The 22,788-nt window shown below is 41.9% G+C and overlaps 1 protein-coding gene across 6 annotated transcripts in view; it reads left to right on the top strand.

Annotated features, from left to right (window-relative positions):
- The window catches only part of DIP2A (disco interacting protein 2 homolog A), an 83,932-nt gene that overhangs the window by 52,857 nt on the left and 8,287 nt on the right, over positions 1–22,788 (top strand). For 2 of the 6 annotated variants that reach the window (XM_074548115.1, XM_014266952.3), the window contains 22 exons: positions 443–557; positions 1,444–1,583; positions 7,675–7,811; positions 8,268–8,348; positions 8,530–8,657; positions 9,721–9,835; positions 10,980–11,181; positions 11,357–11,466; positions 11,589–11,669; positions 12,702–12,825; positions 13,088–13,209; positions 13,523–13,634; positions 13,839–13,948; positions 14,053–14,183; positions 14,694–14,862; positions 16,089–16,259; positions 18,341–18,370; positions 18,777–18,838; positions 19,439–19,496; positions 20,196–20,270; positions 20,795–20,969; positions 22,511–22,634. In XM_074548115.1, the coding sequence (XP_074404216.1) occupies positions 443–557; positions 1,444–1,583; positions 7,675–7,811; positions 8,268–8,348; positions 8,530–8,657; positions 9,721–9,835; positions 10,980–11,181; positions 11,357–11,466; positions 11,589–11,669; positions 12,702–12,825; positions 13,088–13,209; positions 13,523–13,634; positions 13,839–13,948; positions 14,053–14,183; positions 14,694–14,862; positions 16,089–16,259; positions 18,341–18,370; positions 18,777–18,838; positions 19,439–19,496; positions 20,196–20,270; positions 20,795–20,969; positions 22,511–22,634 (2,572 nt within the window). Of the gene's footprint in view, positions 1–442; positions 558–1,443; positions 1,584–7,674; positions 7,812–8,267; positions 8,349–8,529; positions 8,662–9,720; positions 9,836–10,742; positions 10,830–10,979; positions 11,182–11,356; positions 11,467–11,588; positions 11,670–12,701; positions 12,826–13,087; positions 13,210–13,522; positions 13,635–13,838; positions 13,949–14,052; positions 14,184–14,693; positions 14,863–16,088; positions 16,260–18,340; positions 18,371–18,776; positions 18,839–19,438; positions 19,497–20,195; positions 20,271–20,794; positions 20,970–22,510; positions 22,635–22,788 lie in introns of those variants that run through there. The other 4 variants (XM_074548114.1, XM_005486931.4, XR_003380346.2 and 1 more) reach the window with 4 other exon arrangements.

The following is a 22,788-nucleotide window of genomic DNA, read 5'->3' as shown; positions in this document are numbered from 1 at the left end:
ACTCTGGGCCAAGTGCTAGAGGCCTGGTAGGTGAAGGTATGTCAGAATTTGATAAATATTTAAGTGCTGTGACCTCTGTAAGAAACAATCAGATAGGAGCTGTATAAGAGGTTGACATAAAGCTACCTTTAGTGACAAAGGATTCTGATCCCTGAAGGATTTCCCATGATACTAAGTGCTGCCCAGTGCTGCCACAGGAGGAGTACACAGTTGGGAATTTCATTGTCTAGTTGTTAATCACTAGGAGTTCTTTTTCCAAATCTACTCTCTTACAGTGAACTGGAATGCCTTTCAGACAGTTTGCAAGAGTATTTGGTTTGTACATGAATGCCACAGTATTCATATAACTGAGCTGAGAGCGAGCACACACTTTGAATTCCTGCAGCTCATGCTTTCCTGCTCTTAGGAAAAATGTTTCTGATTATGTGATGGTTCTTTCTAGGGTCAATATCTTCCTGTGATGCATTCCTGAATGTATTTCAATCCAGAGGTTTGAGACCAGAAGTAATCTGTCCCTGTGCTAGTTCTTCAGAGGCACTAACTGTTGCTATTCGCAGGTAATTCCCTTTTCTGAGAAGTGAGCTGAAGCTTTGCTTGACTATTGCAATGTGTCCTAGAATCACAGAATGCTTTGGTTTGAAGGAGTTCAAACCCCCTGCCATAGGCAGGGATACCTTCCACTACACCAGGTTACTCCAAGCCCCATCCAACCTGGCCTTAAACACTTGCAGGGATGGGGAATCTCGTGTTAAGGTGATAGTCAGAAAATACCATAACCCACATAGGGATGCCCAAAGACCTAGGCAGAGGAAATATGAAGTTCACAGGTCCCTCCTTCACTAAAGGATGGGTGATTTTTGTTTCTTTTCTTAAAAAAGTTTAATATTTTCTAAGAATAGTCAGGCAGAAGGTGTTTTTTTGTGCTTTGGGAAAGTTAGGTCTCATCCTCACTTGAAGGTATTGAAGGGCCTTTTAAAATGCCCCCAAAACAAGACTTAGTTATTTGGGAGGAAGAAGATGGTGAATCCTCAATCAATTGCTTATGTACAGTGATTTGTAAACAGGGGCCTAAAATTAAAACAAAAATATTTGTAGCTGGTCTGAGAAATGCCATTGGATTTCTGGAGATAGCAAGGGATGCTCTGAGAAAAAGAAGTACTTTATTTATTAATAGACAAATAGATGGGATATGCTGGATTTTTTTGATAGCAGTTCTGATCAAAATGTGCCTTTTCAGAAAGTCAACTTCAAGAAAACTTGAAACAAAAAACTTTGACATTTTGGAGAGTATAAGTCTTGAACTCTTGTTTGTTCAAAGTGAAGTGAGAAACCATTCTTTTTCTTAACCTTACCAAACCTGAGAAACCAGCAGAATGTTTTTAGTGCCCCTCTCACCAGTATTGGTCTGTTGATTCATATCTAACTGGACTTTCTGTCTTCCAGACCTTCTGAACTGGGTGGCCCCCCTCCAGGAAAAGCAGTGTTATCCATGAATTGCCTGAGTTTCGGCGTGATCAGAGTGGACACAGAGGAGAAGCTGTCAGTGTTAACTGTGCAGGATGTTGGGCAGATTATGCCTGGAGGTAGGAAAACATTTTGTGTAGGTTTCAGAATATTCCAAATAAGTTATCTTTGTGTGCATGGAATAAATAAAAGTGTTAAATGCCTTTAAGGTAGTATGAGTTATGTTTTGACACATTACCTAAACACATCGTGGATTAGAGATTCATGCACAATAAAACTGAATTACTGTAGATTTTGGTATGGGCAAATGCTTTTGGCTTGTTGCATAATTGTTTGTGTAGTGGAATAGAATAGAATAGAATATTTCAGTTGAAAGGGACCTCATCTCAGACCCTCCAAAGGTGATGGAACAACTAATTCTGGTAACTATTTTCTCATGCCCATGGAGAGCAAGAAAGGGATCAGGAGTAACCTGGATGAACCTATTTCCTAATGACATCTGTTTGTAACACTGTGGTTCCTGAGCTAGGTAGAGCTGGGTATTGTTCCTCAGCCCATTAATTGAAGCCAAGAGACTTTGTCTCATCCTTATTGTTCTCATTTGAGATCCAGCTGCCTTTGGAGAGGAGAGCACTCTGAAGAAGGTTAGTAAAGGTAGGGTGCCAAAGCAGACCTAAGACTGTGAACAGTGGGATGAAGGACGGGACACCTGGTGCCATCTACTCCAGCTTTTAGGCTGGCAGTTTCATGGCACTGTCTGTCTGCTCTGGTGTGCTTGGAGAGGATAAAATGCAGATTTTTTGGAACTCTCCTCACCCCTCAAGTTTATTATGTAGTTACCAAAGAACGTGATTGATTCTGGTTATGCACTTGGCACATTTGGCTTTGCTATTCTTGGTCTCCTTATGAACTTCCTGCCTTGCAGAGCTGTGGTTCTAAAGCCCTGTGGTTCTAAAACCCTGCTCTCTGTGGAACATTTACTCAAAGTGAAGATAAAGTGGAGACTCAACTTGTGTGATTTCAGCAACAGCCTCTACTCTGTACACCAAAGTCCCTGATACAAATAAGATGAGGTAGACAGCTTCCCACTCTGCTGATGAGAACTTCAGCTATTGTGTGCAAGTCTCATTGGTGTTGTTTAATTTTCCCTATTACCCCCAGAAGCCTTCTGCAACCCCTGAAATTAATGGTTGAGTTGTTGTTATTAAACTTAAATTCAGAAGAGCTTCCTTTTGCTGAAGGCTGAGCAGAAGCTCTGCACTTCCACACCAAAACGAAGCAGAGAAGTCACTTGGTTGTTGTGTAGCTTCTGTCAAGTTTTTCTTTTGTATTAAGACCATTTGAAGTTGATTTGAAAGTCCATAATAAATTCCGAAAAATAGTGATTTTTCTGCTTTGACTTGAATACAGATGGCATCTGCTGCTATTGCTATCTGTTTGGAGTGTGCATACTGCTGCTGTCCCCTTGAAACCTCACTGAAATTCACCTGTGCTCTCAATATTTTCTCTAGATTATGGGTTAGATACAGGGACATGAAGGGAGCGAGTTTGCATGCCCTTGAGGTAGTCATGAATCCTTGGTGAACTTACTGAGCTTAAACTCAATCTTGCTGCTGTTCAAGAAAGTGGTATTAGATGCAGGATTAATCGAAATCTTTCTTTGGATCACTTTATCTCGTTTGGCTCCACCTCTGTGGCCCCCCTGCTAAAAAACCAGGCCATACAAAACCAACACAGGGATGCTCCTGGCTTTGCTGTAGGCTTGCTCTCACAGCAAATTATGCTTGACTACAGTAAGATACACAGCTGCCTGCAGCTGCTCTTCATATTCAATTGTTGGAGCTGTAAGTCCCCTGGGTTAATTTTCCACAGAGCATCTGCTCAGTGGCATCTTCAAGTCTGCCTTAGGATGCTGGAAAATTTCCCTGTATGCTTGTGGCTAAGTAATTTTACCTCATGAGTTGTCAAAACGTTGTGAGTTTCACCTTATGAGTTGTCAAAAAATCCATTTCTGTCCTTGTGAAATGCCTGATGGAGCAGTCAGAGGGATGTGTGAAAAAACCCTTCCCCTTTGTCAAAATTCCTTGGAGCATTGTCTGGCAGATCTGGGGGACCCCTCTGGATTAGGGGGCCACTGGCAGGCCGTGATAATGCTGCCATTACTTTCTACATGAGTAAGAAGCATCAAGTGACTTGTCTGATTGTGTGTGATTGTGTGAGGGGAGAACTGTTAAATGTGCACTATTCAGTGTCTCAGAGTGATGTGACTTCTAATTGATGGCTGTTGCTAGTTAAAAATACAATATCAAGTGATTAAACTATTGGTAGGTTAAGCAGAATTTGCGAAACTTAATTCATTAACTCCTTTAAAGCTCTGACTAGCACTGAGCTGTCAGAATCTGGGGCAGATTTACTTCAGTTTATCCACATATTAAGAATTCCAGCAGAAGTTTCCCTGTACATTCCTTAAGTCAGAATATACATTATAGATTTCATTATAAAGGATAAGTGATAACTTTTGTCTCTTAAAAAATCCTCTGGAGTACGAAGGAAGTCACAAGACTAGCAGCTACTTACAGGGGTCTGCTAAATGAAAAAAATTAATGATTTAAGTAAATTAATGACTTAGTTTCAAATGAGTCTGCATGTACATTCTAACAGTGGAGATACTTGTGTCTTGGTAAGATTTATGCTTTCTCCTGTGTAATACTGGAGGGTGTGCCCTTGTCCATCCTGGCTTGGTGTTTGGCATACAGGAGAGAGCATACCACCACCTGTTCATTGCCCCTCTGCTGCCTGATGAGTCTTGCTCTTGATCTGCTTTTGGTTTTGTTTCTTTCTGAAGGCTTCATTCCATCTTCTGATCCCCACTGAACTTGGAAGTCTGCCCTAGCCTTTCAAATACTTTGTGACATAGGAGCTCACATTCCTGAATTTCATTTGGAAATGATCAAGCCAAATGGTTTTGATCTCATTACCTGTGAAGGTTTCTGGCATGCTTTATTCAGGAACTACCTGGTTAAAAAGGCACGGATAAAATGCCCACTCGCACCCTCCTTTTCTTCAGATCTTGCTTTATTTTTCTGAGATGCTGAGCCCACCTGCTCAGGGGATCTTACTCAACAGAGCCATCAGCACCAGGGTCATGTCACATGTCACTGCTGTTTAACCCATAGGCCATTCTTGATGCCACATTCCCTTTGCATTCATCATCTACCATGAATGCCCATCATGAGACCCTCAAGGGAAGTGCCAACATCCACAGAGAAATCTTCTCTTCAAAGATAGCATGGGAATTCTTAAGAGAAAATCTGCTATGCATTCCCATGGAATCCTGTTCTGGAGGAATGATGTTTTACCCCACCTGTTGACCATCTTGGGCTGTTTTACATAGTGTCTGTCTGGGATTGGCCAATTGCTAAATTTGGCTCCTCACCAACATTCAGTTGATTTTTTCAAATTGGACTGGTAAAGATGGTAGGGAGAATGCCAAACCTTTTCTTCTGCCCATTTTCAGCCTCCAGCTTTCACATCAACTGGAATGTGATTGCTGTGTTATCTGTCATCTTGAAAGCATGTTATACCTTAAGTGTGAGCCTGGATATGTTGCTTAGTGGATATGTTAAATACAGTTAAGTTTGTCTCCTTTCTACTTCCCAACCAATCCTTTCCATTCTTTTACTGGGATTCTTCTCATGTTCTTTCTTTGACAAGAGCTAACAGTCTTGAACCCAAAAGTTGTAAATCCCTATAGCCTCTAATCATACAAAGGCTGGCTCCTAGAAACAATGCTGCTGCAGCAGCTACTCTGTTACACTCAAGCAGAAAACTTCACTTTGGCATCAAATCTTGGGCCTTCTGCAAGATCTTCTGCAATGAACAGAATCATGTTCTGTATTGGGACTGCATTCAGTATCTTTTCTAGAAATTTAGGGAGATGGTTCTAATTTCCTTAATGTTGGGATGCTTACATTGTTTCCAGCCCATGGATGTCTTGTATGTCATTGTTTCCTCTGTCCATATCTGAGCAAACATTTGCCAAGATTCTTGTAGTTACCACAATTGATCTTCACTGTAGAGGGGTCTGGTTCCTTTACTTCAGTGGAAAGAGTTGTTACAGAACAACTTGGTGAAGCTTTCAGGTTTTTTTCTTTAGATTGTGGGTTAACAGCACCTCTTTTCCACTCAGCCCTTAGAATTTATCATAATCATCAGATCTGTGTTCCTCAGGGCTTCAGTCTGTCACACAGTGGCACAACAGCCACTGCAAAACAGCTTCTCTTGGAGACCTGTGCCTGTGTGCACTTGGGATGAGATTCCAGATTAAATGTTACACTTTGGGTGCTCATGATCATCTCCAGAGTCTAGATTTATGTTCATCCTCATCTGGGAAGTTGGCTTGCTTTATGCCTATTTCCCTTTCCAGAAGAGCAGGAAGAGATTCAAGTCTGCTTTTGATGTCCCCATATGCTGTTTTTCTCAAGGATGAGGTTTCTCTGGAAGCCCTGGAAATGCCTTTCACAGTGATTTTAGAGGCATTTTATCCTGGTGTTTTAGTAGTTTTCCTAAGGCTTCGTGCTTCTAGAAGAGAAGTTCTTCCTGAAGAGTGTAATGCAAGGGTAGCCATTGTGTATGGATCCATTATAAAATGCTGGAAATGCAAGAGGAGAGCACTTCCTGACCCTCATCAGTACCTTTGGTCACAGCCTTCTGCTGTACAGCCCCTGGCATTCTTCTTGCATTCCTGCTGTGCTAGTCTTGAAACATCCAGAGCTGCATCCACTCTTTGGTAGGGCATCAGCATCATCCTTTGCACAGCAGGATTCTGTCTCCTGCCAGGATACTCCTTGGCAGGTTTGACTGCTGCGAGTCACCATCTGTCAGAATGTACATGTGGACTCATTTGAAGGAAGCAAGCTTTCCTAGCAGGAATCTGTGTTCTTCGTGATGTGCAGTCCACATGTACATTCCTCTCCCATCTGCTTTTCCCTTCTCTTTAATTCTTTTTCAGATGCAATGCTGTTGAGAGACTGAAATGGTGGTAGATGCACTCTCTTGTATGTCACACATGGAGCAGGAACAGGAGGAGAAGCGAGAGTAGAGGCTCCACAGATACTGCAGAAGGGCAGCCTTGCAGTATAACCTGGCAGGACAGAACTGTGCCTGCTGTTAGAATGTACCTGTAGGCTACCTGTATCATACATTGGTTACTGGTAAGTATTTTTCTTTACTTGATCAGGGTCATAGGGTTGTTCTCTGGCTTCGTGGATGGAGCATCATTTAGGGACTGCAGGCTGATCCTTTGGTTTTTCCATGTTTGTGGATGCAGTGAGGGCTGTACATTTGTTAATGCCCACAAACTGTTTTTTCTCCAGTTACTAACACTTCTCTTTGCATCATTGTTTGAGTGTTACATACAGAGTTCTGATGTTTGCTCAAGTTATTTTCTGTAGTAATAAACCATTTTGTCAGTTCCAATTTACCACTGAGTTTCATTTTTCCCTCCTAAATTGCAATATGTGGAGTTTTGCATGACTGATAGTTCATACTGTAGTTTGTAATTCCAGACATCTAGTTCACACATAAAATATCCAAAAACTGTACCAGAATTTGAGTAACATCTCTTTACTTGGTTACCCAAGGTTATCATTACATGGTTCCAAACAATTACTAATAACTGATAGTTTTCTGATGGGTAATTTTTATGAAACCAAGACAATTTAGAGGTTGATCTATTGGTAGGGTGAATAATGGTCTCACCTTTTCATACCTAGGATGTTGGCAATTGAAAGACTTCTCTAAGGTTTGAAAATGTACCCACAGATCTATTTCACCAGTGTTCCTTGGTCTATGCAGGCAGCAGAGTTGGCTTTGCCATGTTTATTTTGTGTTGACCTGGGTAGATTTACTGATTTCTTTCTTGATCTTGAGTCTTACACTCCCTCAGTCCATTGTGCCTTGGATTCAGCTCAGCTGATGTGGAGGCTGTGAAGTGCTGTAAGAAAAAAGCACTGCATTTGTGAACTTAATCGTGGAGAACAGATTGCACACGCTGTCAGGAAGCTCAAGTGAGCTCTCTTACATGCTATGCTTTTGCTGTAGCTGATGAATAATTGATACTAAAATCTTTATCTGTCAGTGGCAGAGCACCATGTGTGTCAGCTGCTGGAGCAGACTAACACTGTGATTCTGTGTTCTTCTTTCATGCAGCCAGCATGTGTGTTGTAAAGGTGGATGGGACCCCTTATCTGTGTAAAGCTGATGAGGTTGGAGAAATATGTGTGAATTCAGGAGCAACTGGCACAGCATATTTTGGCCTCCTCGGAATCACCAAGAATGTATTTGAGGTTTGGATTTCTTTCTATTTGTTATATTTCTACTGTTTCTTCTTGTAAATAGAGTTATTTTTTCCTTAAAGGTCTTTTTTGTGTGTGTGGTTTATGGTTTGGTTTGGTTTGGTTTTTTAGTTAGTTAGAAAAAAAGCCCTGGCCAGGTACACTTTGCTTCATTCATAGAATCATTACAAGACATTCTGTCTCTTACAACCAAAAATAGCAAGTGTCATCTTCAGTCAGTCAGCTGCTTCTGTATTCCACAGTCCAAAGTAGTGCCTATGTGAGCATTTAAATTTATCCTAGCTCTGAATTAACACTGTGGTCTTACGCGTAGTTACCCGAAGGCATTTCAATCTTTCTGCCCATATTTTTCCTTGCAGTGGTACCTCATTTCATGTATTCTGGCAGTAAAGGAGTGAAAATTCTTGTCAGTCCAGTGAGTGTCTGAATCCTTCTGTGTTCTTCCAGGCCATCCCAGTGACGGCAGCTGGCATTCCTGTATCAGACCAGCCCTTCACAAGGACAGGATTGCTTGGCTTTGTGGGTCCTGTAAGTGTGAACAAGCCCTCAGGGCCTTTCTTTGTCCTGACTCCCAACTCTAAAGTGATGCCCCTGAATTCAGCAGGACTTTGTCTCAGGGCACTGAGAGTATTGTTGGCTTAAGTCAGGCATGTATTGCCAGGTGTGAGGAGGTTTTTCTGCTCTGTTTCTAACCCTTCCTTCTTTTCAGGACTATCTGGTGTTTGTGGTGGGGAAATTGGATGGCTTGATGACAGTCAGTGGCCGCAGGCACAATGCAGATGACGTGGTGGCCACCGCGTTGGCAGTTGAACCCATGAAGTTTGTCTATCGGGGAAGGTGAGTGTATTAAAAACTTCATCACTGCTGGCTGGGCCTTGTTGCTGTTTTTAACCCACAGACAGTCACCAAGTGACACAGCACACACAGGAGCAATGCATGTGAACTTTTTCATGTGTGTTTTGTAGGAAAGTTAGCACTAGGTTGTGAATTTGGTTGTTGAAAGGTAAATATTCACACCCTGCTTCATGCATAATAGATTTTAAATTACTTTCACACAGTATAAAGGTAGATCCCAAAGTGTCTGTTTAAAACTTACTTCAAAGCTTCTCTTAAGGCTCTCAAAAGAAGCTCATATGCTGGATGTAAAACACTTGTGTCCCCTGAGTCTTTTGGGTGGCTGAGGGAGGAACTGCCTGTTATAAGACCAAACCAGGCTGAGGAAGGACCCTCAGAGATAGGTCTCTGAGAAGAGATGTTAGCCAGCTGGAGGACAATGACCAGGCAAGAAAGGTGACACTGGGATCCTGGCATTATTAAATATTTGAATTAGCTTATTCAGAATGAGAGAAACCAGGTGTTGTATCACCAGCCTGAGTGCTCTTCAGTGGTCCATGGCTCCATGTCCAGATGGAGATCAATGACAAGTGGAGTCTCTCAGGGTTCAGACTGGGACCAGTCCAGGCTGAGGCATTATTAATATTTTATCCTAAGCCTAAAACTAAGGTAATTCCCCAAGGGGAGTTAAGTTTTTCAGTCCAAGCACCTGGTGATCAGTAATTTGGCATAGTTGACTTCCTGAAGGGACATTGTGTGTAGAGGCTACAAGTCCAGTGTGCATGATGGAGTTCTGTAGGCAAGGTTTGCACAGCCCCTACATGTGTGGAACTATCAGACATGTGCTACATGGGTGACTGACCCACCTAACCCCAGCAGAAAGCAGTTACAGCAAGGATCCCACATGTGTTCTAAATCTTTGTGATTTTGTGATGATCTGGCATGAATAATGCTTGTGTGTGTGAAGCAGTGCCATGAGAGGTTGCAGCCATGCCCATGTGATGATGAGCCATGCTGTGTTCAGCCTGTGTTGCATCCTATCATTCTTCTGTCCTTTGTGTTTTAGGATAGCAGTGTTTTCTGTGCCCGTTTTGCATGATGATCGGATAGTGCTTGTGGCAGAGCAACGCCCTGACGCCTCAGAGGAGGATAGTTTTCAGTGGATGAGCAGGGTTCTACAGGTAGTCAGTCTGTCCTTTTCTCTTTCCAGGTGAATAAGGCTGATGCATGAAATGAGAATATTAGAGCTTTTCTCTTTTTTTTTTTTTTTTCCATAAGCAAAACCTATCAGTATAACCACAGAGAGCTGTACTAAGATAATTTTTTCAGGGTTCAGAATTAACAGAATTTTGTAAAAAGTAAGATTTTTCTCTCAGAATGTATTTTTAACTTCCTACTACTGGAATTCTCAAAGGCCTAAAGGTGATGTGTTTTGTTTGGGTCAATGCAACATGTCTCTTCTGATTTCATACTGAGAGTTACCTCTGAAAATATTCACAAGTATGCTGCCAAGTATCACAACTTCCCCAAAAGCTTTTTTATCATTAACAACCTTAGTTTGGATCTGCAACAAGAAGTATTAAAAACTTTTCTCCTTAATTAATTTACTGCCTTTTCCTGGAGATGAAGGACAGGGGGAAGGGGAACTGTGGTAGATCTGCATTTGCAGATTTTAGAATTAATCAGTTCTCAGGAAGTGAAAAAGGAGAGATCAATTATGGAAGACTCTGGGGACAGCTGAAGGGAAGGATCCAAAGAACAACTTAAAGGAAGTTTGCTCTTAAGAGTAAGGCAGTTTAGTAATAATGGTTTCTGTCTAATTTCAGCCTTCTTATCTTTTTGGAGAGAATATCTGGTATTGGGACGAAATATTTTTGTTTCTCTTTTTAGAAGTGTCATAGCTAAAAGAGACACTTAAGATTTAGGCAGCAAAGATGCTTCCCTCCTAAATTTTGTGAGTTTTATGTTCTACTGCGCTTTTGTGATTGTGCCATACATGCTAAATTTGCTGTGATATAACTTTGGCTTTTGAAAATCTCTGCACTTTTTGCCCACTTTTAAGAGACTTTCCTAATCCCTGATGTGCAGGTGGCATCCCCTTGATAGAGGGCACAAGCAAAGTCCTGGGTCTGCTCCTGCTCCCATTGAAGTCATGGCACAGCTTCTATGAGTTCAGTGAGTGCAGAATTGGACCCTTTATTTGCAAATTGTGGTGCAAGTAAAAATTTTAATGTTATAAATTAATTGAATTCAATTCTTGCTCTAGCTACATCCCAGTTGATAATGTGGAATGTTTGTCTGTTTTTTTATTTAATTTCTGTGAAGGCAATTGATAGCATTCACCAAGTAGGTGTGTACTGCCTTGCCTTGGTGCCAGCCAACACTCTGCCAAAGGCTCCCCTCGGAGGAATTCATATTTCAGAAACCAAGCAGCGCTTTTTGGAGGGGGCTCTGCATCCTTGCAACGTCCTGATGTGTCCCCACACCTGTGTCACCAACCTGCCCAAGCCTCGGCAGAAACAGCCAGGTGAGGAAAGCAGAGTGTGTGCTGCTTCTGCCACACCTGGCACCTGCAGGCTGCATTGCTGCTTGTTCCCCAGGTTGTTTTTCATCTTTTTGCACTGTTCTTTCAAAATGCAGATGTTGTCCTGCATTTCCTAGGTTGTTTTTCCTCATTTTGCACTGCTCTTTTCAAAATGCAGATGTTGGTCCTGCGTCGATGATTGTGGGAAACCTTGTAGCTGGCAAGAGGATCGCACAAGCCTCGGGCAGAGATGTTAGCCAGCTGGAGGACAATGACCAGGCAAGAAAGGTGACACTGGGGTCCTGGCATTATTAACTATTTGAATTAGCTTATTCAGAATGAAAGAAGGCCAGAAATAAACCTGAGGTGCTTTGAGTGAATTTGAGTGTCTCCTTTTTCTTCCCTTTCAGTTCCTGTATTTAGCAGATGTTCTTCAGTGGCGAGCTCAGACAACTCCAGATCATCCCCTCTTCCTTCTGTTGAATTCCAAGGTAAGATGCAACTTGGAGACTAAAACCAAAGCAAAAGATTATTAGATTCTAAGAAAATACCTTCTGGAAGTCTTTTCCTGAAATGCTGCACATTATTTTAATGAAGCAGACAAAAATTGCTTGTTAGTAAGTAAGTAGCATAAATTTTTCCACTTCTGGAATTGTATGCCATATGTTTTATTCCACTTCTAGAATTTCAGTATGCATTCTGCCTAGCTTAAAACATTGCAGTAATTGCATTTCCTGCCAGAATACAGCTTTTGTCATATTAATGGAAGCCATGATTCTGTCTTCATTCGTGAGCACAAGGGTAAACTTTAAGTCAGAAATGGAGAATTTCCTGATAAGAAGCTCTACAGCGTAAGTAGAGAGCCCTTGGGACAGCTTTGGAATCAAATTTTCCAGGAGCACTGTCACATCCTGCAGGGAATACTGATGCCTTGCCCTGGGCTAGGCTCTGCCCTCAAAAAGGATGGCACATAGAGTGACAGTAAGAGCCCAGGGACAAATTGGATCTGCCTTGTGCTGTGCTCTACTGCAGACAGGAGTCTTCCAGAAAGTCCAGCAGCAGGCTTTGGGAAGTGAAGGATTTGTAGGTCTCATTCAGAAGGGCAAAAGAGTTTAGGACATAGTTCAAACTTTCCAACTTTTCTTTTAAGACTGTGTTTTAGCAAAAGAAATTGTTTCAACATTGTTACTGTTAAATGGGTTTATTCTCTCAGAGTAAAGATTTTGAGGGAGGTTTTCTAGTATGAAGCAGCCTTTCCCAGGTCACTTTGTTCAGGCAAGTGTTATCCTTGACATGTAGACTCTGCAAAAGTAAACACAAAACTTGGGCACAAAGAAAAATTACCTCTTGGTGAGCACCTTTCCTAAATAGCTGAGGACTAATGAGCTACTGTGCTCTATGTTGGTGTGTTCACATGTCTCCAGGAGAAACCTTTTGGTTTTCCCCTTTTCATGTCAATGTCCAAGTGACTGAGCTGCTGCTGTTCCTGTAAAGGTTTCTGCTGTCCCCTGTCTCCTGTGCAGGGTACTGTAGCCAGCACTGCCTCGTGCATCCAGCTGCACAAGAGGGCAGAGAGAGTGGCAGTGGCGCTGATGGAGAAGGGACGGCTGAACGTTGGTGACCACGTGGCTCTGGTTTACCCTCCAGGTAAAGCAACACAGCAAAACCCACAATCACACAGCACAAGAAAAGAAGTTCTGTCTGTTAATTGGGTTGGGATAATTTTTGCTAGCTCTTAAATGCAAAACATTTTAAACTGGGTGTGGAACAGACTGTTGATTTGAACAGACACTTATGACAAATCCTTCTGTCTTAATAACACAAATCAGTGTGTATTTTGATTTTGGTGAAAGAATTTGGCCTATTGATCTGATAAAAATGGCTTTACTTTCACAAATATCCTTTCCAGGAGTAGACTTGATAGCAACTTTCTATGGCTGTTTGTACGCTGGCTGTGTTCCCATCACTGTCCGCCCGCCTCATCCACAGAACCTTGCTACCACTCTGCCCACTGTCAAAATGATTGTAGAGGTAGGTGAGACATTCCTCTCCCTGTGCTTTTGGGGAGTGGGGAATGCTTATTGAAGCCTGATGAATTGCTTTGCCACAGTCAGTGGAAAATAAGATAGAAAATAAATATTCAGTGTGCTGTGGCTGAGTCAGTAATGAATTCTGCAGAAACTTATTTAAAATGGTCTTTTATTGTTGTGATCTATTTTGCTTTGTTTCTAATTACTGTCTTCATCTCTTCATCTTACTGGTTATCTCATCTGATGCATATGGCATGACTTTGAGCATGCACTCCTTGGTTTTAACAATGGTCTTAATGCTTTGCCTTTTGCAGGTCAGTAAGTCTGCATGTATATTGACCACCCAAGCTATAATGAAACTGCTCAGGTCCAAGGAGGCTGCAGCAGCTGTAGATATTAAAACGTGGCCCACTATTTTGGATACAGGTAGGATAGCCAAAATGGAAATAGTTTGAAGAGTGATACATTAATTTTGCCTCACCACAATTGCCTGATTGAGTGGATGTGTTCTGCCTTGCATTAAAATAGCTGTCTAGAAACTATAGGGAGAGTTCTGATGATAATGCTATAAAGATAAATTTTTTTCCCAAAATAATATGGTTCTCTCCTCTACTTATGTATTTTAAATAGATGATATGCCTAAAAAGAAGCTGGCTAGTGTTTTCAGACCTACATCTCCAGATATGTTGGCATACTTGGACTTCAGTGTGTCTACTACTGGAATATTAGCAGGAGTGAAGGTACAGTAACAAGAGATAATCATGTTTTATTCCTTTAAGTTGATAAGTAAATATGTGAAACCCTTTTTCTAAGGTCCCTGAGAGGTTGTGTTTTCCTCGTGCAGATGTCACACGCAGCTACAAGTGCCTTATGTCGCTCGATAAAGCTGCAGTGTGAGCTGTACCCATCCCGACAGATCGCCATCTGCCTGGACCCCTACTGCGGCTTGGGCTTTGCTCTGTGGTGCTTGTGCAGGTATGCTCTGGAGCTCTGCCTCTGCTCACCTCTTCTCAGCCCTCTCTAGAACCCCAGGGAGCAACTGTCAAAGAAACCCAAACTAACCTTTATATCAGTCATTCAGAAAACACCTTTTGTGATAAGAAAATCCATTTAAGTCAGTTAGTTACTGGAGTAACGTTGGGTTTGCAAGTGGAATTAATTGCATACCAAATTGAAGGGAGGAAAAAAAGGACTTATCTGTCTGTTTCACAATGATTAAGTAAATCCTTTTAAAGTATTTTGAGATTAAACCATATGTTTTGACAAGACCTTTAAGGTGTTCACTGCAAGATTAGTGTGCAGTAAGAAATACTGCTAAAGGAAGCAGTTACATGTTTCTTAAAATGAGTGAGTCTTCACTTGATTCAACCAGATACCTACTCTAATGCAGCACATCTCACAAAGCTACAATTTTTTTGCCTTTTAAAGCATGCAATATACATTAATTAATTAAATTTTCCTGTTCCTCTTGCTTCCTCTCCCCAGCATATATTCAGGTCACCAGTCCATCCTGGTGCCCCCTCTGGAGCTGGAGAGCAATGTGTCTCTGTGGCTGTCTGCTGTCAGCCAGTACAAAGTGCGTGTCACCTTCTGCTCCTACTCTGTGATGGAGATATGCACCAAGGGCCTTGGCACACAGACTGATGTTCTCCGGGTGAGTGGGCTTCATTTTCCCGCATTCTGACATCAACACACCTGTATCTTCCCAAAAATACTTCAGTATCTTCCCAAAAATACTTCATTTGGGCTTGGAGAAGATGAGGCTTTAAGTGTTCCTGTGAGAGCCTTCCATTATGACTTGATTTTTGGGGAGTTTTGAGACTGCTGGAATATTCAGCTTCCATCTTTCTGTTGGAGGAAGAAAAGTCTTATATTTTCTGTTTTAGTTATTTGTGCAAGCTTCTGTGCTGCTGGATGTTTCTGAGATTTTGGGCGAAATACATAGCAAGCCTATCAACTTGGTTGTGTCTGAGACAAGAAATAAACCCAGCACCAAATAAAAAAAATCCCAGACAAATCACACACCAACATAAGGAAAAATCCCAAACCCCCACCAAATACAAAAAAACCTCACCCAGAACAGCCAAAAGAATATGCTCCCCAGAGCTCACCATGTGTCACTTAGTTTCAGATATCACTTGATAGCAAAAGTGTTAAGTTCTAAAATGGATATAATCTTCCCTGTCCTGGAAGTGTTCCAGGCCAGGTTGGATAGGGCTGGGAGCAGCCTGATCTAGAGGAAGGCGTCCCTGCTCATGCAGAGGGGCTGGAATGAGATGATCTTTAAAGTCCTTTCCTTCCCACCCAAAGCATATGCTATATGACTTTGACTTCTAACAACATCAGTTACATTCTAGTACATCTATTTATTTTTGAGGGAAATCTCTCAACTCAGATTTAAATTTCCTTAAAGAGAAAGAAGCATTCCCACAGCTGTAGTAACTCAGCTGCCCAGGACTTCCACTGGGAATGTGTGGCAGCTCCTTCACAAAAAATGATTGTATTATGTGCTGTCAATAAAGACAAAAAAAATCTTGTTCCACTGGAACAAGGAATTTTCTCACCAAAGGAAATCCTGACCCACAGCCAGTTGCTCCAGGTTCACATTCACGTTGAGAGGAGCTGATGATGTCTGGGACACCTGAACTGTGCAGTGCTGGGAGCCAGTAGGTCCCTGCCCCCCCAGCCCTGTAGCAAAATGACATTTTGAGGGTTTTCAGCTCAAAATGCTGAGTGACTGTGTTGCAGCTACACCATGCCTGTAGTGTTAAAGAGCTCATGTCTTACTCTATTGCTTTTAAAGTATAAAAGCTAAACCAGTTTCTCTCTGGAGCTGGTGCCTTTGCAGTGACAGTGTTTGTTGTGTCCCCGCCGTGGCAGATGAAGGGGGTGAACCTGTCGTGTGTGCGCACCTGCATGGTGGTGGCCGAGGAGAGACCCAGGATCAGCCTCACCCAGTCTTTCTCCAAGCTCTTCAAGGACCTGGGCCTGTCTGCCCGTGCAGTCAGCACCACCTTTGGCTGCAGGGTCAACGTAGCAATTTGCTTACAGGTGAGGTTAAACTGCTGCTTGCTTGCACAGAATCTCTGGGGACCTGGTAGAAAATCATCTTCAGGTGAATACATTCCTTTTTGTAATGAACTGGAGCTCCATTCCTTGCTTGCTTCATCACTAAGTTAAGCTTTTTAATAAGATGTTTAATATGATGTTGATTATGATAATTTCACTTTTCTGTACTAATTGATCAATTGATTTGCTTTTCTAATCCAGAGGTCAGTACTAAGAAACTTGTTTCCTTCCTACTATGCATTAAATAAACAGCTTCCTGTACATAAATATTATATGTTACAAGCAATGCTGTTTCAGCTTTTGTGTGATTCAGATTTTGTCTTGTTTTGTATAGTGTGGAATTAAATGGAAGACAGAATTTCACAAATAAGACTCAAGAAAATTAACACAGGTTTTTTTTTAATTTTTAAAGATCTCAAATGAGTATTAGCAACATGCAAATATTTTTGTCTCACCTTGTGTGAGAGCTGGACTGGTTCTTTTTTACTTTTAAGTTGTGAAATTGGAAGCTTTGAGAGGGAATATATGCCCATAAAGTACTCAGCCATGCCTCTGAGATAGAGCCATGCCTCATTATCTCTGTCTGGAGATAATGACATTCTGTTGGCCAGAACCACCTTTGATAGTTTAGCATTTAGCTGATAATAATCTTTAATGTGTAATTTAATCAGATGAAATCTAACTTTTCTTAATGAGGTATTTGTTTTCCAGTCAGGAGATTAAAAAAAACATACATACATAATGAACATATATATTTATATTCCAAAATTTACCTGAAAAATCAGCTATTAAATAAGCATGGACTACAAAGTGGGAAAAACACCCTGGAGTTTGGAGGATGCTTGAGTTAGTAAATAAGTGCTCAGGTTTCAGATGAGGCACTATGTAGCTTTGTACATGGGGAATATCTTAGGGGACACATGGATTTAGTATGTGTAATTGTAAATTTAATTTCCAATTTTATTACTATGGATTACACTTAGTAAAATAGGATTCTATAAAAATTGCTACTGTATTTCTACAAGACTTCTTTCTTCCTTTTTTTGCTTTTTTCCTTGGTGCCCACTAGATGAAGAAAAGCCTTTTTATCTCTCAGAATATGTTACAGTGTTCTGGTTTTCCTACAAGAGAGATATTCTGGGGCATGAGTTACTTCAATATGTTGCCATTCACAATTGTTTCCTTAGTTTCTATAGTTTCTTTCACAATTAAAGAAGAAAGGATTTTTAACAAGACCAAGCTAAATGGTTATAAAGAAATGTCAGAGTGATTTTTATAAATCAATAGGTGGAAAAACAGGAAGGATACACATGAAATCAAGATGACAGCAAATTAAGATTTTAACATTGAATAAAGCTGCCAACTGTGAAAGAATAGCTTTCCAAATTGCCTGTGTGAATAAAAATTTCAAAAGCCAGTTTGGGATAAATGGGTGAGAAACAGTTTTTCTGCAAAATACTGAATGGCAACATAAAAAATCCTCCAAAAAAAACCCAGTGTAGAATACAGGACTGCTGGGCAGTTAAACTTCCCATTCATTTTATGCCTTTTTCATCTCTGTTTTCCATTCTTGAGACCCTTTTTAGTGGGTTTTCTACCCCTTTTTCCCCATTTTTCCCCCATTCCTCCATTAGACTTTTTAAATTGGATTTAAATGAATGTAAATGAATGACCTAACTTCTGATACAAATTAGCAGGCTAAATACATGTCTTCCAGCCCTGCTGAACTGGTTCACTGAGGTGTTTCTGAAGCTGCAAACAGCCTTACACAGGGAGAATGGGTTTATTATAAAGCAGTGTATGAGTTGCTGTAGCCTTCTTTTGTTACATGATCTGAGATTTGCATGTTTCCAAAAGAACTACCTAATAGTGCCAAGCTCTTAAATAATCTGAAATGGAAATTTTCTTTTCATTCTAAAACAGTGTAAGTTTTGTTTTCTGTCTTACTGTGTGTATCTTATGTTTCCAGTGGCTCTTTGTTTGTATTTTCTTTTTTTCCCCTTTCTCTCTGTTTCCCACACTTTGATGGCCTCTGTTACTTCTGTTTGTGGTCCTGCTGTCAGCCAAACAGGCTGGGCAAGCTGGCTGAACAGGTATAGTGATGCATGTGTGCTTGTCACGTCCTAAAGTCCATCTGCTTCTGCTGTGTTAGGGACTAGGCCCACACAGGTTTGTGCTTGCATCCTTTTTCACTGCCTATGTGGGTTACAGAGCAGGTGCTTACTCAAATAAAATCCTAAAAGCTGAATTTTAAATCTAAAAATTGGGCAAACTTAGACTTACCTGTACTACATATGTCACCTGTGCATTTATTGACTGATTCCATAAAAAGCAAAGGCTCTACAGTAGTCACTGTAGAATGGGGGGCTACTTTATTTCTTGAGCATTAGGGAAGTGCTTTCTAAGTGTCTGTAAAAAAGAGAGAGGAAATATGTGAATTTATGTGCCTGTGAGAATGAAAGCAGGGTGTTGAATTTGTTTCTTCCTCCTTATTCTTAGGGAACAGCAGGACCAGATCCAACAACAGTCTATGTAGATATGAGAGCCCTCCGACATGACAGGTACAGTCTGTGTTACAGCATTAACCCTTCAATGTCTGTGGAGAATAAACTTCAGCCTCATTGCATTGCTCTGTTGAACTATCCTTGGCAGCAGCCAGCTGACTCCCTGCCATATTATATCCTCGTGCTGTGCATTTCCAAGAAACCTGCTCCCTAACAATCCTTTAGGTAGTGATAGCACAGTTAGAATCTCCTATAGTCCTTTTTTTTTTTTCTTCCTTCAAACCAAAACAACTCTGTTCCTCAGCCTTCCCTGAGTGGCAAACAGAACACAGCAGGAACTCTGCAGCTGTAACAGGAACCTTGGGGTGTACTGGTGGGCAAAAGATGCTGGGTTGAAGTGTAAGGGAAGAGCCCAAAGCAGCAGCAGAAGACAGCAGGGCTGTCTCCCAAGAGAAAGCCCCTCAGCTACAGGAGTGCAGCCAGCTGCACCTTTCCCCCTCCTTGGCTGCATCTTTTGTCTCTCTTAAATACAGTCATTATCATCTCTTCGGCAGCAGATGGGAGAAAATTCCCTGAGAGAAAAAGCGGAAAAAAATCCTAATCTCCAGCAGTTCTTAAAGCCATGTACAAATGTGTTCATTCCTCTTATTTTCTCAGGGTGCGTTTGGTAGAGAGAGGTTCTCCTCACAGTCTGCCACTTATGGAGTCTGGCAAGGTGAGAGACAGTGTGTCAGCCTTTCTTCTCACAGAATCATGGAGTGTTTGGGTTGGAAAGGGCTTCAAAGCTCATCTCATTCCAGTCCCTATCTGCCATGGGTGGGGGGACACCTTCCCCTAGACCAGGTTGCTCCAAGCTTTGTCCAGCCTGGCCTTGGACACTTCCAGGGGTGAGGTAGCCACAGCCTTTACCAGCCAGGGCCTCACCACCCTCAAAGGGTGGAATTATTCCCAACACCTACTCTAAACCTCCTGTTTCAGTTCAAAGCCATTATGACACTCGTTGTGTCCTCATGGCCCTCACCTGGGTGTGGAGCTGCATCACCTGGATCTCATTAAATATGTGGGATGAGATTGGCTAATCACAGTGTGGCCAGGAGAACAGGTTGTGAGTGAGTAGTCAAGTGAAACCAGGTGCATGACATGAAGCAATAGGATAAATTGTTGCCACCAAAACAAATCTGAGGCCTTGATATGGAAGGCATGTTCTAGGTGTGAAACCAAAGCTGAAGCTGCAAAACAGCTGCTCAGAGTTAGGATTATTTAACAAGTTAAACAACTGTAGTAGGAAGAGATGGTTGGTGTGTGTGGTGCAGAAAGGAGTAGAAAGGGAAGCACAGACTGTTGACTTTTGATTAACATTTCTTTTAATGAATTTCTTGTCATTTTCTTAACTTCTGTTTGCTTCTTATTCAAGATTCTTCCAGGAGTCAAGGTCATCATAGCACACACAGAAACCAAGGGACCTCTGGGAGACTCCCATTTAGGAGAGGTAAAGCTTTGGTGCTGTTGTACTGTATTTGTGGGCAGTGATGTGATGCATGGATACCTCCTGGTAGATAAATGCCTTCCTTCCCCTGAGTGGGGTGTGAATGAGCCCCACAGAGAGCTGGCACTGTGTGCACTCCTGCACGTGTGGCTGCACAGTCTGTGTCTGCCCAGCAGCTAGAACAGCTAGGGGTACCCCATCAGTGGGCAGCAGGAGTAGGTAATTTGCTGCTTGGCATGACCTTTGTTTTATAGGCTTCTTTTTTTGTGTAATAAGATGCCCAGCTAATAGGTCAGCAGGTCCTTTTCAATAAGCCAAATGCCTGGTTCAGTTTTTTATGGCCTTTACCATCTCTCAATTGCATGTATCTAAAACTCCTTTTCTCTAGTCAGAAGTTAATGCTTTCAATAAAACTGCAATCAAAATGGTCAGTGAAACAGATCTTTTAAATGAATTAACGATGCTCTCCGTGCCTGGCACAACAACCTGTGTTCATTGCAGCTGGATTTGGTTTGGTTTATCCCCAGATCTGGGTGAGCAGCCCCCACAATGCCACTGGTTACTACACGGTGTATGGAGAGGAGGCGCTGCACGCCGATCACTTCACGGCCCGCCTGAGCTTCGGGGACACGCAGACGCTGTGGGCGCGCACCGGCTACCTGGGCTTCCTGCGCAGGACCGAGCTCACCGACGCCAGCGGGGGTAGGGGAGCACTGCACCTGCTCCTGGGGGCTGCCCAGCTGGGTTAGGCTGACTTCCACCACAGAACACTCCTGAGTTAAGGGGAAGGTGGCCTGTCGTTCAGCAGGTTGAGGGCGTGCACTGACACCCGTGATTTTGCAGTCTTTCAGAAGTTAAAGGTCTACAGGAGAATGTTGTCATCTTATTGCAGGGTTCCACACTGCTGTCTCCTTATCACAAAAGTTTCACACCTTCTTGGCATTTCTCTTGGGCAGCTCTCAGAGCATTGACTCTTTCTTCTTCACAAAGCAGCCACCTCACTCCAGTTCCCTTCTCACCCAGCTACCCCACTCTTTTATAGCACTCTTCTTCTCATCCCTGGCCTGTTAAAGTCAGGCTGTTCCTAATCTTTGATAATTGGCCCAGGTGTAACCCCTTAGGGGTAAGATTACTTTCCACGCTATCTTTATTTTCTTATATTCTATCCCCCTACAGGAGAAACTTTCCAGTATATAAAATAAATTGTTAATCTCAGGATTTTTTTAATCTAAGCCAAGATGTCTAAATTTGGGAAGAGTTTATCTTCTGTCTGCTCTGTTTTCTGTTGAGACAGAGTACAAAGGAGATACAACTCTTAGTTATCATATATGTAAAGAAATAACTCTCGGAACATTCTAAGGAAAGGAGTGTGAATGCTTGTAACTTAGTAACAAATGTGTATTGATGGTTTTCTGTGATTGGATTTCAATGAATGGTGTCAGTGTCCTGACTGCTGCCACTGAATCCCAATAGCAAGTTTTTGTGCCTTGTAGCTTTCTGAAAAATGGCATTTCACAGAGATTTTTATCACCATGGAACAATGTCAGTTGTCCTTTAGTTTTTAAGAGGCTTTGAGCAGTGAATTTGCAGTATACAAGAAATACAACTTGCCAGCATGATTTTCACCTCCAGTAACACAAGTGAGCAAAACTATAAAATAGTTAACAAAGAAAAAGCAAAATTAACTGAACAGAGTTAGAAGGATGAATGTTGAGAGTAGGGTAGGGTCTTCAGGTCGGGTCTAGGAGAGCTTTGCTTATTTAACCTGGCAAAGTGGAGGCTGGGGAGAGGACAGAGTTGTTCTTACTTGGTAAACTGAGATCTTAAGAAACTGAGTAGAATTGCACTGGCATGAGAACAAGTGGGTATAAGCTGTAAAAAAAGAAGTTAAATTTGGGAATTGGAAAAGTGGTTGTGTTCATCAAAGAAGAAAAGTTCTTTGGTAAGAATAGTGGAACAAAAAGATGTTTTAATGGTGGTTTATCAACAGAGGTTACATTACATGAGAGAAAGGACAGACTGGATGACCCAGAAATGCTTTTCATTGTGGTTCCAGTTGCTTGGAGTCATAGGCAGAAGTGCTGCATGAGCTCTTAATTCTCTCAAATGCTGGAGCTTGCATTATAGACTCTTTCCCCTGGGAAGCACTGGGAACATCTAAGAACATCAGGAATAAGCACCAACAAGTGACTGTGTTTGTCCTGCAGCTGTGATGATGTTGAAATGTGTGTGCTGTGTTGCAGAGAGGCACGATGCCTTGTATGTGGTGGGCTCTTTGGATGAAACACTGGAACTCAGAGGAATGAGGTACCACCCCATCGACATCGAAACCTCTGTCATCAGGGCACACAAGAGCATTGCAGAATGGTAAGGACCACAGCATTATTTCTTCCAAAGCAGAAGAACTTTAAAGTTCCTTGGCAGTGTCAGAATGTACACCTGTGGGTGTGGTAAACACATCTCAGGGATTTCATGGATGATGTCTTGTCACGTGTGTTATTCCCATTTGGTCCTAATGAGT

Source organism: Zonotrichia albicollis, chromosome 10 (genome assembly GCF_047830755.1).
Source record: "Zonotrichia albicollis isolate bZonAlb1 chromosome 10, bZonAlb1.hap1, whole genome shotgun sequence".
Classification (NCBI taxonomy): domain Eukaryota; kingdom Metazoa; phylum Chordata; class Aves; order Passeriformes; family Passerellidae; genus Zonotrichia; species Zonotrichia albicollis.
The sequence above is the reverse complement of the archived record's forward strand: the minus strand, read 5'-3'. Positions and strand labels throughout refer to the sequence as shown.